This window comes from Piliocolobus tephrosceles, chromosome 20 (genome assembly GCF_002776525.5).
Source record: "Piliocolobus tephrosceles isolate RC106 chromosome 20, ASM277652v3, whole genome shotgun sequence".
NCBI lineage: Eukaryota > Metazoa > Chordata > Mammalia > Primates > Cercopithecidae > Piliocolobus > Piliocolobus tephrosceles.
This window is the reverse complement of record NC_045453.1, coordinates 16,273,776-16,290,061: the sequence shown is the minus strand read 5'-3', so window position 1 is coordinate 16,290,061 and position 16,286 is coordinate 16,273,776. Positions and strand designations below refer to the sequence as shown.

The window sequence follows — 16,286 nt, the reverse complement described above, 5'->3', positions numbered from 1 at the left end:
CCTGTCTCTACTAAAAAAATAAAAAATTAGCCAGGCATGGTGGCGCAGGCCTGTCATCCCAGCTACTCGGGAGGTTGAGGCAGATGACTAGCTTGAACTCAGGAGGCGGAGGTTGCGGTGAGCTGAGACTGCACCACTGCACTCCAGCCTGGGTAGCAAGAGTCAAACTCTGTCTCCAAAAAAAAAAAAAAAAAAAAAAAAAGTTTATTTTGTAGATTTTCCCCTCATTTTGGATTTGTCTTGTTTCTACATGACAGCATTTTGGGCAGGAACATCCCAAGAATGAGACTCTGGCCTCGATGTATTATATATGTCCAGTGATCCATGTTAATAACCTGGATCACTATAAAGTCATTTTTAAAAATAATTTTGAGAGGGGGCTAACTGGAGCCTATATTAACTACTTCTTAAAAAGATGGGCCGGGTGCGGTGGCTCAAGCCTGTAATACCAGCACTTTGGGAGACCGAGACGGGCGGATCACGAGGTCAGAAGATCGAGACCATCCTGGCTAACACGGTGAAACCCCGCCTCTACTAAAAAATACAAAAAAAACTAGCTGGGCGAGGTGGCGGGCACCTGTAGTCCCAGCTACACAGGAGGCTGAGGCAGGAGAATGGTGTCAACCCGGGAGGCGGAGCTTGCAGTGAGCTGAGATCTGGCCACTGCACTCCAGCCCGGGCGACAGAGCAAGACTCCATCTCAAAAAAAAAATAAATAAAATAAAAAGATGAAGAAAAAGCCTGAGGATGCATTAGAAATTAACAGACTCAAGAGCCATGACAACAAAATGCCACCAATGAATCTTGGACCAAGAGGAAAAACGTTAAGGGACATTATGGGACAACTGATGAAATTTTAGTATGAACTGTGTATCAGACAACAGTATCTTATCAACATTAATTTCCTGATTTTGATAATTCTGTAGTTACAGAAGATAATGGTCCTGTTCCTAGAAAACACATTTTTAAAATTTTATTTTTTTTCAGACAGGGTTTCACTCTGTTGCCCAGGCTGGAGTGCCATGGCGTGATCTTGGCTAACTGCAACCTCCTCCCCCTCCTGGGTTCAAGCGATTGTCCTGCCCGTCTCTCAGTCTCCCAGTAGTAGGACTGCAGGCACGCACCACCATGCCTGGATAATTTTTGTATTTTTGATGGAGACAGGGTTTCACCATGTTGGCCATGCTGGTCTTGAACTCCTGAGCTCAGGTGATCCTCCTGTCTTGGCCTCCCAAAGTGCTGGGATTACAGGCATGAACCACCGCACCCACTCTTCCAATTTTTGAACCATGATTCCTTTCTATTCAAAAGCTATACAAAGTTAATGACTGTGTTAAGTGCTATACTGGGGGCCATCTGCAGGATTGCTCTAAGATAAACAGGCGTATGTAAACAACCTATTTAGGATCTAGGAAGACCAATTACACAATTGCACTGACTCGTCCTTTCAGTAAATAGATGCATACATGTTCGGGACACTAATATATTCAAAATGTGGTCACTGAGGAAACTTAAAGATTAGCATATAAATTGGTAATTACTACACTAGGTGCTCTATTGCAAGAACTCTATAAATGTTGAATTCTGAAAGTAATTTTTAAATTCATGCTGATACACAAGTTAAAGGATTATTCATACTGTTGGTTCTGAAAAAAAATTTCATACATTCATTCAGCTATTTTAAGCCCATCTCTGTATTAGCATATATTAAAACAAACTGCCGGCTCAGGGCATGAACACTGAAAACTTAAAAGTTCATTTTTATATAACCATAGAAATCTCTGAGCAGATACAAGTACTGTTAACAGTAGCTGCATTAGTAAGCAGATTCCAAGGTATGGTCCAACCATGTATATTTGTAAATAAAATGGTATTTGTTATGGTACTCTCTTGTACTGTTCACATTCTTGACTTTTAGTCTTCACATCCCATGGTATGTTTCCTCCCTATTGTTTCAAGGACGACACTGAAGCACAGTGATTAATGACTTGCCCAAGATAAACCATATACTAAATCCCAAACTCATGTTTCTGGGGAAGTGAAAACAAGATCCTGTTCTCATACTCAAGATAGGAATGGCTTCCCAATGCCAACTCCAATTCAAAAAACCATTTAAGAATCTGGTCCTAAGTGGACATATGCAATAAACTCAAAACAAGTCTTTCCCTCAGTAAGTATTTTATTGAGATTTAAAGCACAAAATAGGTTAACAAATCGGGAGGAAGGTGGTAACACAGGAATGGGAACGTAAAAGTCAAAGTAGGCAGGACTCAAAACTGGCCATAAAGGCACTACGGCATGTTCATAAACACCATCAAGTGAAAGAAAGGGGAATCAAGATGTTCTCACTTCTCTTCTGCTCCACCTTAATACTCCATCTAGCCACTGGTATGGAGCATGTTGTGGACTCATTCTTCTCACAAATTAGCAAGAGAACTAAACATTTTATCAGTCAACCCTATGCTCATCAAGTGAGCCAATGTTAAACACAGTGATTTCATGCATCCAGTGACTTAGAACTACAGGCAAGGATAGGCCCTGACTATTAATAAATTGGTTGTGGCTATTACTAGAAAATTATGGATGCAGGCATTTACCTATACAATGACTTGCTTACTGGGGCAGCTAACAACGCAGTCAAACCAGTCTATTATCATATGATGTCCTATTAACAAGAGAGCCCAGTTGAAGGATTCATATTTTTAGAAAGCCAAATTTCTTACTATAATATCCTCCCACCCCTCTTTTAAAAAGGCTGTGGTTCAAAAAGCTTTTATGTTCTTTCCCTGAAAATAAGAGAACTTTGGTCAAAGCCAATTTTTAAGAGTCATCACTTCTGAGTAGGCAAAACAATGAACTATAGTAACACACACCACTTTCTTTCCTTAAATTCTGAGATTTATACTGGAAAAATAAACCCATTTCTTTATAAACATCTAATTAAACTATCAAAGAAAAGATAATGGAAGCATCCGCCTTTTGGGGCACTATATTCCTAAGGTTGGGCTTTAAGATTTTTTAACAGGAAACCCAGGAATTTCTGAAAAACAGGCTTTTTTCACACTACCAAGAACTCACAGCCACTCTGTGAATGCCCTAGATATTTGACTCAAGTTTTTCAACTCTATCTTATTAGGCATATTTCTGGATTATTTCAACCTAAAAACCAACCCTAGAATATCATGCTTTCCACGCACACCTGTGGCACAATGAGTGGTGTACGACCATGCCCCATCACAATCCAACCCTTAGTACCTTACATTGTGACAGCTCCTGGAAAGGTATTAAAGCTGAGCCAATTAATCTATATTTTGATTTCAGACTAAGATCAATAAATGCTTTTAAATAAAATTACTATATATAATTATCTGAATAAAGGAATGTAAGGTTAATTCACTTCTCCAACTGCAATTTCAACTCATCAGGCTTATGGATGTATGGACTAATCGCTAACCTAGTAACTCGTACAAATTTGCGGTATTCAAATTTGGTTTCCATAGTACTCATTACATCTCACTCGTAATAAAGTACAAAAGTTTGGGCTTACCCATTTCACTGTTTTTCAAAGCAATTACACAATGCATTAAAATTTACAAGTATGATCTAACCAATTATCACATAATCCCACTAACTACGAAGCAGACTATTAGGTGGAACTTAACTGGCAACTGACTTTACTGAGATTAAGTGCCTGTTAAACATAATTGTCTTTCAGCAGAAAATGCAGTATGTGCTTTTACACTTTGAATAAACTCAAGTTCAGATCAAAAAGAGGCTACTTCCATTTCCACATGACAAACATTAAAGACAACTGAACCACTCTCTAACACTAATTACACTGACAACTTCCAGAAAGTGGACTATCTAAACAAGGTCCCAAGTATTAAGAGTTATTTCTTAAATTTGCCTTTGAAAAAAGTTCCATTACTTAAAATTATTAATTTAAGCAAAATCATGGAACAGATTGACTAAAAAATACCTTTTATTTTTACTCAACTTGTTAAAGGGGCAGATAAAGACTTTGGCAAATTTGATTAATAGCACAAAATAATGTTATCCAAACTGAATAATTTATTGCTGATCTGAGGCTTGCCTTGTTTACACTTCAGTAGAATTTACATGTTTCCACAAATGGCAGATACCAACATTTAAAGAAATTTAATAGTGACCTATTCAATAAGGCAATCATCTTGGTAGCAAAGTTTTATTTAAATCTTACATAACTCAAGCTTTATAAAAAGCCAACATAATTGAAAATTGGGTTCTCTCTCTAAAGGTTTAAGTATTCAAAGCTTGAAACAGTTAATTTAAAAATAAGCAAACAAATAAAACAACAAAAAAAACCCTGCCAGCAGATCCTGCTGGAATACTTAAAAAAAAAAAAAAAAAAAAAAAACTAAATGAGCTTACTCTTTACAAAAGTTATTTTAGCTCAAAAGCTATAAAATCAAAGTTATCTTAATTCTACAAAGAAGGGACAGGGTGTCTGACTTCATGCCACCATTTCCTTAGAGCCTCATCTTTTTCATCAAATTTGGCCACAAATCAAATTTCTGTGTGCCCCCGTTTTCAGGAGATTGCTCTTGCAGAAGAGGCCAAGTATAAACATGGAAGAGTAACTGTCTAAATAGGAAAGTGTTCCATAATAGTGTGCAAAGAACAAGAGAGTTCTGAGTTAATCTCTGGAACTCGACCTGGACCTTGATCTTGACTTTGAACGAGACCTAGAACGGGATCTTGAAGCTCTTTTTGGTGGAGGGGACACAGAACGGGCCTTTGAGGGTGGAACAGGTAGCGGCGAATTGGAACGGGACTGGCTCCTTGATCTGGATTTTGACTTTATATCACCCTTTCCATTTTCTTTGGGGGATCGGGACCGAGACCTGCTTCGAGATTTCTCATACTCATCCTTAGATCTGCTTCGAGAATGTGAATGGGAGCCCCGATCAGACTTGGGCTTAGATTTGCTCTTTGATCTAGATTTCCTGCCTTTTGATCGAGAACGTGATCGACCTTTGCTCCGTGACCTGGAACTGGACAAGGAAAGACCGATTCTCTCAATACTTTGTTAAGACCATACACGTACTCCATAAACAAGTACAGTAATATTCACAGTGACTCAACACAACGTTATTTACCGGGAGCGACTTTTTGAGATACTTCGAGATCTACTGCGGCTGCTCCTGCGACTCCTACTTCGTGACCGTCTTCTAGATCGAGACCTATTAGGAGACAAACAATGAAGTCTTAATTTCAATCCATCTTAAATACATCTGTGCCATCTGGCAAAAATAGATAAGCCAAAGAATAATGTTTTTCTTTACTGCGAAATAAAATACACTGTTCAAAACATCCAGAAGAAAACCCAATGATGCACAGCCAAAACAAACTAAAAACTGGCTTTAATTCAGGTAGGCAACAATTGAAATTACTCCATTAATCCCTTTTTTATTGGCAAATATTCTGTTTCCTCCCCACAGTGTCCTCCAGCAAGTTACCTGGATCTGCTTCCAGAGTAAGATCGCCTATGGCTTGTGCGTGGCTTATCTTCAATAAGCCTAATATTTCTGCCATTTATTTCTGTGCCATCCAGTTTGTCCAAAGCACGCTTCATGTCAGAGTAGGAGCGAAACTCAATTACACCCTCATTTGTTCGTTCCTTGTGGGCATCCGCATAGGTTACTTCACCTGCTTGTCGCATAAAATCCTGAAATGGTAAGATTGGTCAGACTCGGAAATCTTAAAAGATCTATACACTATGATAAATTTCCAGAAATAAGAATGTAAAAAGAGTTTACTTTAAAGTATTAGTCGTATCCTTCATATCTTGAATTACAGCACATACCTTTAAATCTTGCCAACTGCACCGACTAGAAAGATTTTCTACAATAAGCCTGTATTCTGTACGAACAGGTGGTCCGTATTTGTCTCTGCCAGATGTTCTCCGACTGCTGTATCCACCTCCACCACCTTTATCACATGAAGGGAACAATTAGATGCCTCGTAATGATAAAAACGCATAATGTCTTTGAAAGTTAGTACAAACATATCAACTTTTATTTACTGGAGTAGGACTTTGCTATTATATTGCTAAACCTTCGACACATTTGTGATTTGCCATAAAATTAAATTAAGGGCAAGTCAAATAGACTAAATCCAACTAAACCTCTCCTACAATCTGTTAGAGAGTGACTGCTCCTTTATTCGATTTACCTCGCTAAGTTTTATTTTACAGAACATTGTAAAATATAAAACTTAACTGATTACATGCATTTCTACATTTTACAAAAATGTTTACTAGTTTTACACTAAGTACTTACATCACAGTGTGAGGTTTTTGGTGGTGGTTTGGCCACAAAACACGCAAGGTAACAGTCACCTAGTTCAGATTAACCAGTTTTGTCTAACCCTTGGAATCCTCACCATCACCCTGCGTCTAATGGCAAAAGGCTGCTGTCGTCATGGCTTCCGGTAAGGTCAGCCAAAGGGTCATAGGGCAAGGGTCACACAATGTATGGAAAAGCCAAGGCCAATCAGGAAAGGCAGTCATCTTAGCCTCAGTGGACACAGCCTCAGCCCCATTGGTCACTTTCAAATTGAAACATCAAGGACTTGTTAAAAAGTTTGAATTCAACATGCAACAATTTAAACATCAAACATTTAACATAACCAAAAATCCCCCCAACCTCCTCCCAATAACATGCCCCAGTTAGTTCAAATACAGCATAAAGCTTATTTAGATCTACTTTGTGGTACAATACCACATTATTTAAAAATAGTACATTCTTCGGCCCCCATCAAGTTCCATAGCTTTAAGACCTACACTTTCAGCTCCTCCCTTCCCCGTCCCCTGCCCCCCTACCCCACCTCCACCCCAGCCTGCCCCCGAATCTCTAACTAATGCACTGATAGGTAAGTAAGGAGAATACAACAAATACAGCCACTCCTTACTTCCTCTGTGGTTAGAACCTGTGACAGTGCTGACAAGGGGCCAGAAGAAGCCACCCCCCTCCCAACTTCGCAAATAAAACCAAACACCCAAACCCAATCCCCGCGCTCCGGCGTCCCATGGCTGCCCCGGGCAGACGTGAAAGCAGCGGGGCTCGGGGACGCCCGAGTCAAAGGACCCCCGGCCCTCGCGCCTGCCCGGGCTGGGAGGCCCCAACCCACCCACCCCCGCCCGCCCCCAGGGTCCCCAAGGGCTCGGAGCGCGCGGGGGTGGGACTCACTGCGGCTTCCGTAGCTGTAGCCGTCGCGATCGCGACGCGGGCCCCTGGCGTGCTCTACGATCACGCGCTCGCCGCAGAGCTCCTTGCCGTTCAGCTCGTAAACGGCGTCGTCGGCGTCGCGGGAGTCCTCGAACTCCACGAAGCCGTACCTGGGGGCGGTGCCAGGGCCGGACAACGGCGGGGGCGTCGTTAGCCAGGGCGCGCACGTGCGCGCCCCCGCACCCCCTCAGCGCGCCCCCGCGACGCCGCGCCGTCGCCATCTTGGAGGCCCTGCCACGCGGCGCCGCGGCCTTGGCCGCCTTTTTCCTTGGAGAGTTCCCGCCGCCACCAGGCCTGGGACTCTGGGCGCTGGCGCCCAGGCCCGACTCACCCATTTTTGAGGTCTACTTCGAGGAGGCGGCCATAGCCACTGAAAAAGCGCTGGATGTCCTTCTCCCGGACGTTGTAGCCCAGGCGTCCTATGTAGACGCGCGGCATGTCCGTGGCGGGCGGGGGCCCAAGGGCTGGTTGTCGAACGGCGGACCGCAAGCCAGTAGCCGCGGTGCGGGTGCGGGGACGGCAAGAGCCCGAACACGCGCCTCACACCACAGCGGCGGCCGAGTCCAGCCACACAATGATATGCGCGCGCGCGCTAGGCTTACGCTATATGGGCGGCCAGTGGGGCGGGGCCTGGCGCGTGACGTCAGCGCGCAGCGGCCCGTCCGTCCCGCGTCGGCCCTGGGCTAAATTGTGACTGGCTAAATGATGACTGGAGAGTCAGCTGCCCGCGACGTTTCGGTGTAGTGCGGTCTTGCTCGCTTCTAGGACTTTTCTCCACCCCTCCCCACCGTCTTTGGAAACACAATGTCTCTAATGCAGCCGCAGAATTGTTTTCTAATTTGTACGTTTTATAAAACTCTGCGCGATCGATCTCTTTGGGGTTGAAACTCGGGAGGCGGGCTGAGAGAATCCCCGTTTTTCATTGGTTCTCGAGGTGGCTATAATGGGTCGCCGCGGCCTCTGATTGGTGGGTTAAAACGAGGCTGCCTGTTTCCCCCAGCGATTGGTTGGTGCTAGCTTTGGTGGGGATCGCGCGCTCGGACCCAGTCGCTGGTACGGTTTCGCAGAATCCGAGGATCGCTCGCCGAGGTCTTGCTGACCGGGGGGGGGTCGCGTTGCGAGCTTGCAGACCCGCCGACATCAGCCTCTCCGGGTCTCACTCGCAGCCTTCTTCAGTCTTGGCCTCCCCGGACGTTCCCCTCTCCCTCCATGCGTCTTTCTTAGAGCCCTGGCAACTTGACTCACTTGTGGATTGGGGTGTCCGTGGGAATCCTACGCTCACTGTAGGTGCTCAAAAGGGAGCGCGGAGGAGACCCCGCAGCCCTTCCACAGCGATGAACGATTTTTTTTCCCCCTGTTTATGGAGAGTCCTTTGTCCCAATACTATCATTTCTTCCATTGACTTGAAAGTGCCTTATTTTGTGAGTTTATCAATGGAGATGCTATTTAAAGCTGGAGAACCAGATGAAAACCTCTGGTTTAAATTTAGGTGGGGAGCGGAAGACCCAGGCCAACGCCTGGGGTACGCTGAAATTTAAGTACAGGAAAGGAGACTGACGGAGAGGAGTGACTAGGGAGGTAGGGAGAAGACCGGGAAAGTAGGGTGTCACCGAAGCTTAAAAAAAAAAGGGGGGGGGAAGGGATATCACTGAGGTAACACCAGCTCTTTAGATATTTTTGTATACCTGTTCTGAGTGGTGCAACCTCAATATCCTTAAGCTTTGGGTTGAAAAAGGGGGGTTTTGTCCTCCTGGAGCTATGTGGAAGTCTGGAGGGAAACGTTGTTGTTTGTCACGACTGGGGGAGGTAGAGGCCATGCTTAAAGTTAGATAAATACAAAATAGGAGTCTGTAATCCCCACACTTTGAGAAGCCGAGGCAAGAGGATCTCTTGAGCCCAGGAGTTCAAGGCTGCAGTGAGCTAGGATCATGCAACTGCACTATGGCCTGGGTGATAAAGCAAGACTCCAACTTGCTTGAAGCGAAAGAACAACACCCCCCACCCCCACAGTGTGGAAGGCCACCCCAGCAGGTTGCTGGCCAGCGTTTATTCCCTTATTTGGCCCCACCCACATCCTGCTGATTGGTCCATTTTACAGAGCGCTGATTGGTCCATTTTACAGAGCGCTGATTGGTCCACTTTTACAGAGTGCCGATTGGTACCTTTACCAACCTTTAGCTAGACACAGAGTGCTGATTGGTGTGTTTACAATCCTTTCCCTAGACAGAAAAGTTCTCCAAGTCCCCACCTAACCCAGAAGCCCCAGGGGCTTCACCTCTGGGTAGGCAGAATAAGCGTTCCCCCTAAAGATGTCTATGTCCTAATCCTAATCCCTGAAACCTGTGAAGATGTTACTTTATCTGTCAAAGGGGACTTTGCAGATCTGGTTAAGTTGAGCATCTTGAGATGCAGAGATGCCCCGGGATTATCTGGGTGGGCCCAATGTGATCATAAGGGTGCTTACAAGAGGGGGACAGGAGAGCCACAGTCAGAGAAGCAGATGTGACAAAGGAGGCTGGGATTGGGGTCAGAGTGATTGACTGTAAGGAAGTCACAACCGAAGTTAATGGCTTTGAAGATGAAGGAAGGAACCATAAGCCAAAGAGTGCCAGTAGCCGCTAGAAGCTGGAAGACAGGAGGGAACAGATTCTCCCCTAGAGCCTCCTGAAAGAATGCAGCCCAGGCCAGGTGCTGTGGCTCACACCTGTGCAATCTCGGCTCACTGCAACCTCTGCCTCCTGGGTTCGAGTGATTCTCCTGCCTCGCCTCCCGAGTAGCTGGGGTTACAGGCATGCGCCACCACGCCCAGCTAATTTTGTATTTTTAGTAGAGACGGGGTTTCACCATGTTAGTCAGGCTGGTCTCATCTCGAACTCCCAACCTCAGGTGATCCACCCGCCTCGGTCTCCCAAAGGCGTGAACCACCGCGCCCAGCCCAACACCAGCTCTTTATATATTTTTGTATTCCTGTTCAGTTTTGAGTGGTGCAACCTCAGTATCCTTCAGCCTCGGGTTGAAAAAGCGGGGGTGAAGGGGTTGGGTTGCCCTCCTGGAGCTATTTGGCAGTCTGGAGGGAAACGCTGTTGTTTGTCAGGACTGGGGAAGGTAGAGACCATGCTTAAATATTGCATTATTTTAGATAAATAAAAAAATATGAGTCTGTAATCCCTGCACCTTGGGGAAATGAGGCAGGAAGATCTCTTGAGCCCAGGAGTTCGAGGTTGCAGTAAGCTATGATCATGCCACTGCACTGCAGCCTGGGTGTAAAAGCAAGACTCTGACTCAAAGAAAGAAAGAAAAACAAGGAGCAAGGCATGGTAGCTCACGCCTGTAATCTCAGCACTTTGGGAGGCCCGGGTAAGAGGATTGCTTGAGCCCAGGAGTTCGATATCAACCTGGGCAACATGGCGAGATCCCGTCTCCACAAAAAAGAAAAAAAAATTTTTTTAATTAGCTAGGCATGGTGGCACATGCCTGTAGTTCCAGCTACTGGGGAAGCTCTCAACAGGGGGCAGTGGTTCTCAACAGGGGCAGTTCTGTCCCCCCAGGGGACATCTGTCAATATCTGAAGACTTTCTGGTTGTCACAGCTGGAGGAGGGAAGGAGCTGCTGGTATCTCATGGGTAGAGGGTAGGGATGTCATGAAACATCCTACAAGGCACAGGACAGCCCCACCACGAAGAATTATCTGGCCCGGAATGTCAATAGCTGAGGTTGGGAAGTGCTAGTCCAAATGAATCCTGTACAGAAGTTTTTTCTTTTCTTTTCTTTTCTTTTCTTAAAATAGAGACAGGATCTCCCTATGTTACCCAGGCTGATCTCGAACTCCTGGGCTCAAGGAGTTCAATCCTCAGCCTCCCAAATTGCTGGGATTACAGGCATGAGCCACCATGCCCAGCCTACAGAAGTTTGTAAAACGAGGTTTGGACTAGCTTGGCAACATGCAATCCAATCTCCCAGTTGGAAGAGCCTCAGAGGATCTTTCAATCATCTGATTCATGATTCTTTCTAACTCTGTCACTGACAGTTTCCAATTCTGGATTCTGTTTCTGGAGCAACTGCTGCTATATTCACTCCACTCCATACAGATACACCTGAGTTGCTACGAAAGGGGATTTGCTGGGCACGGTGGCTCACACCTATAATCCCATCACCTTGAGAGGCAGAGATGGGATCACTTGATCCCAGGAGCACAAGACCAGCTTGAGCAACATAGCGAGACTCCATCTCTATAAAAAGAAAAAAAAAAAAAAAAAAAAAAAGGCCAAGAGTGGCGGCACATGCTTGTAGTCCCAGCTACTCCAGGGACTGAGGTGGGAGGATCACTTGAGCCCTGGAGGTCAAGGCTGCAGTGAGTTGTGATGGCTCCACTTCACTCCAGCCTGGGTGACAGAGCAAGACTCTTGTCTAAAAAAGAAAGCAAAGAAAGGAGAGAAAGGAAAGAAAGAAATAAGAAAAGAAATGAGCTCCCATGCTGCACATCTACCATTTCTGCTTTGATTTGTTCTCCCAACACATCAGCAGCGTTGGGTCCTCAGGAAGACTCCACAGCATGGTGACAATCCAACACCTCTCTCAATTATGGTATCTGAAGCTGTTTTCTCTTCCACAGCAGTGCTCTTGGGTTTCTTGTTAGGGGTAGCCACGGGGCTTTGGGAAAGAGAAGTGAGAGGAAGAGCGGATGATATCAGCTGCATCTTTGTCTTTGACAAATGAGTTCCCCATCCTTCAATAAATACTACCCCACTGACTCCCGGAAGCAACAACCAGTCCCACCAATACCATAAAAGTGTCATTTCCTGCTTCAACTCTTGCAAAAAATGAATTTTAACAAATTTTTTAAAAATGAGAGTTTGATGAGTAAAAAGTGTTATCATTGTCAAATTCTCCCTTCCCTAACTATATTCCATGAACTTGTTTGTTTAAGCCTCTCTCTCTCCACATATTTATGTATATATGCACGTATAAATCTTGCTGCTGCCCACTCTTTGAGTCTGCACTATCTTTAAGAGCTGTAACCCTCACTGCAGAAGATCTGCGGCTTGACACCACGAACCCACCGGAAGGAAGAAACTCTGGACACATCTGAACATCTGAAGGAACAAACTCCGGACACACCATCTTTAAGAACTGTAACACCACGAGGGTCTGTGGCTTCATTCTTGAAGTCAGTGAGACCAAGAACCTGCTGGAAGGAACCAATTCCGGACACACTACCACAGGGACTCTGAAATTTTGTTAAATTCAGGAATGGAAGCTGGGTGCAGGGACTTGTGCTTTGTAATCCCAGTGCTTTGGGAGGATGAGGTGGGAGGATTTCTGGAGGCCAGGAGTTCAAGACCAGCCTGGGCAATATAGCAAGTCTACAAAAAATGAAAAAAGGCTGGGCATGGTGGCTCACACCTGTAATCCCAACACTTTGGGAGGATGAGGCAGGCAGATCACTTGAGGTCAGGAGTTCAAGACCAGCCTGGCCAAAATGGTGAAACCCCGACTCTACCAAAAACACAAAAAATTAGCCGGGTGTGGTGGTGCAGGCGTGTAATCCCAGCTACTCGGGAGACTGAGGCACAAGGATCGCTTAAACCCGGGAGGTGGAGGTTGCAGTGAGCAGAGACTGCACTACTGCACTCCAGCCTGGGCTACAGAACGAGACTATGTGTCAAAGAAAGAAAGAAAGAAAGAAAGAAAGAAAGAAAGAAAGAAAGAAAAATGTTAGTAGGCATGGTGGGACGCACCTATAGTCCTAGCTACTTGGGAGGCAGAGGCAGGAAGATCACTTGCAACTGCTCTCCAGCCTGGGCCACAGAGTGAAAACCTGTCCCCCTCCCTTCCAAAAATTTAGGAATGGCAACTGGGAAGTGGCTAAAAAGGTAAGGAAAAAAAAATCCCAAAAGAGTGTGGTGTCACAGCAGCTAGGAGTGGAAAGAGTTTCAAGGAAGTAGTGGTTAATTGACAAACAGCAAGTTCTTAAGCCTTTGACCCAGTAAGCTTAATCCTAGAAATCTATTTGACAAGGAGCCAGTTTGTAAAACCATAGGTCCAAGGATGCTTATTTAAGCCATGGAATACTCTTCCACAATGAAAATCAGTAAGATTATTCTCATTTCAAATATTTATTGAATGCCTACTGTTCTCAGCATCGGGAAAACAACAGTAACGTCATGTGTCGGCTTTGCAAACTAGGGCCTCAGTCAAATCTTGGCCTGTCACCTGTTTTGTAAATAAGGTTCTATGGGAACACAGTATCACCCATTCATTTACACATTGTCTATGGCTCCTCTCGAGCTATAGCAGCAGTCTTGATTTCATTATTATATCGAGTGGTCGCAACAGAGACTATCCAGCCTGCAAAGCCTAAACTATTTCCTCGCTGGCTCTTCACAGAAGAGGTTTGCTTACCTCAGTCTGTGTGACTGATCACTCATGATGCTTTTGGGTGTTGTTAAGTAAAGAAGGCAAGTTATAATGTATGCATGATCCCATTTTTTTTTTGTAAATAACACCACCTCAAGCCCCCGTCCTGCCATTTTTTTTTTTTTTTTTTTGAGACAGAGTCTCACTTGGTCATCCAGGCTGAAGTGCAGTGGTGCCATCTTGGCTTACTGCAATCTCCACCTCCTGGGCTCAGGAAGTTTTCCCACCTCAGCCTCCTGAGTAGCTGGGACTACTGGTATGCGCCACCACGTCCAGCTAATTTTTTGTATTTTTTGTAGAGATGGGTTTTTGCCATGTTGCCCAGGCTAGTCTCGAACTCCTGGACTCAACTGATCTGCCCACCTCAGCCTCTCAGAGTGCTGAGATTACAGGCATGAGCCACCTTGCCTGGCCTAAAACTCCCAGCTCTTGATACGACCGCATATGTATGTATTGGATGGGTTTGTGGTGGCTTTTGAATATCAATGGGGGTAGGTCCTATACAGTCACGTCCCTCCAACTCTCCCTGCATTCCTTACTCTTCCTTCTCCCACCAGCTCTTGAATGTGCCAAACATACACCAACCTCAGGGCCTTGTCACTGGACAGCTCCCTGCATCTGGAACTATTTTTCTATGATTAGCACCCCTCATTTCCTTTTGGTTTCTGCTCAATGTTATTGCTGTGGCTTGAACATGTCCCTCAACAGTTTCTGTGTTTGAGACTTTATCCCCAGTGCATGATATTGGGAGGTGAGGCCTAATAAGAGGTGACTGAATCATGTATGAGGGTGGAGCCTTCACTAATTAATGTTATTACGGAAGGAGTGGGTTGGTTATTAAAAGGTGGATTGTTTTAAAGAGAGTCTAGCCCCCAGTGCCTTTCTGTCTTGTGTAAGAAATAAATTTCTTTTCTGACTGGCCCAAGCGCACTGATGTTTGCAACTAATTGATCACAACCAGTTATAGATTTCTTTGTTCCTTCTCCACTTCCACTGCGTCACATGACTAGCCTTAAAAAAAGAGAGAAATAAATTTTTCATTATAAATTACCCAGTTTGTGGTATATCAGCAGAAAACAGACTGTTATCAGAAGCGCCTCCTCAACCATCTATTTAAAAATAGCGTCTTTCCCCTGAACTCTGTGTCTCTTCTTCCCCTGTTCCATTTTTTTTCGTAGAACTTTTCATCACCTGAGATATTTCTTTCTGCCTCTCCCATCCCCAACTAGAATGTCAGCATCAGTGGAGCAGGGATGCTGTCTGTCTTTTTACACCTTCATCTTCAACTCTTAGAAAAGTCCAAAAACGGGCTGGGCACAGTGGCTCACGCCTGTAATCCCAGCACTTTGGGAGGCTGAGACGGGCGGATCACCTGAGGTCAGGAGTTTGAGAGTCATGATTGTACGACTGCTCTCCCTTCCTCTCTCTCTGCCTGTCTCCTTCTCCCTCCCTGTCCCTCCCTATCTGTCCCTCTCTTTCTCTCTCTCCCTCTCCCTGTGTCTCACCTGGCCAACATGGTGAAACCCCGTCTCTACTAAAAATACAAAAATTAGCCGGGTGTGGTGCCCCATGCCTGCAATCCCAGCTACTCAGGAGGCTGAGGGAAGAGAATCACTTGACCTGGGGAGGCGCGGGTTGCAGTGCAGTGAGCCAAGACCGTGCCACTGCACTCCAGCCTGGGTGATAGAGCGAGCAAGACTCCATCTCAAAAAAAAAAAAAAAAAAAAAAAGAAGAAGAAGAAGAAGAAAGAAAAGTCCACATACAGCTAGACACAGTAGCACACACTTGTAATTCCACCTACTTGGGAGGCTGAGGCAGAAAGGTGCTTGAACCCAGGGTTTTGAGGCTGCAGTGAGCTAATGCACTCCAGCCTGGGTGACAAAGTGAGACCCTATCAATAAAACAAAAACAAAACTGCAGCATACAAAGTAAATGCTAATTGAGAGCAGCGCCACTCTGAGACATTGTGCAGAGCAAGTGAAGCGAGACTCTCCATTTAGCAGATATTAGTGTGCTGATGGGTTCACCAGGATGTGCTGGTGGGATGGAATCTTCCACCTTCTGGTTAGTGCTGCCCAGACACACCACCTTCAAAGGGGTGCAGGGATGTCCTCACCAGATCCCACATTTCCTCCACCAAAATTTATCCATACAGAAAATTCCAGTATGGCTCTGGAGCTACTGGGACTCTCAGATGATTGGTGGCAGTGGAAATTGGCACAATCACTTTGGAAAGCTGCATGGTGGTGTCCATTCAAGCTGAAAGCTGGTAGTGGCTGTCACCGTGACCTAGGGAGGGGAGAGCTAGGAAAGGGTATGAGGGACCGCTGGAGTTCTGGTCAGATTTTGTTTCTTGAACTGGGCACCAGGATGCGCTGTTGATGAAAATGCACTGAGCTGTGCACTTATGATTTGTGCATGCTACTGTATGCATGTTGTACTTCATCGGAAAATTAAAACAAAAAAGATGATAAATCTCTAAAGAAAATTACAATTACACACTTCACCTAGAGCCCACTTTGTCATGCTGGTAACTAAAGCTCTACTGATAACTTATTTATTTATTTATTTATTTATTTATTTATTTATTTATTTATTTA

The 16,286-nt window shown here is 45.0% G+C and overlaps 1 protein-coding gene across 1 annotated transcript; it reads right to left on the bottom strand.

Moving 5' to 3' along the window:
* Positions 1-2,161: 2,161 nt before the first annotated feature.
* Positions 2,162-7,907, bottom strand: SRSF6 (serine and arginine rich splicing factor 6). Its single transcript, XM_023227872.2, has 6 exons — positions 7,600-7,907; positions 7,230-7,378; positions 5,846-5,970; positions 5,499-5,707; positions 5,139-5,222; positions 2,162-5,033 (listed from the first exon to the last, which is right to left on the bottom strand). The coding sequence occupies exons 1-6, from the start codon at positions 7,704-7,706 to the stop codon at positions 4,676-4,678; spliced, it is 1,032 nt and encodes a 343-aa protein (XP_023083640.1). The 5' UTR covers positions 7,707-7,907; the 3' UTR covers positions 2,162-4,675.
* Between the last annotated feature and the right edge of the window lie 8,379 nt (positions 7,908-16,286).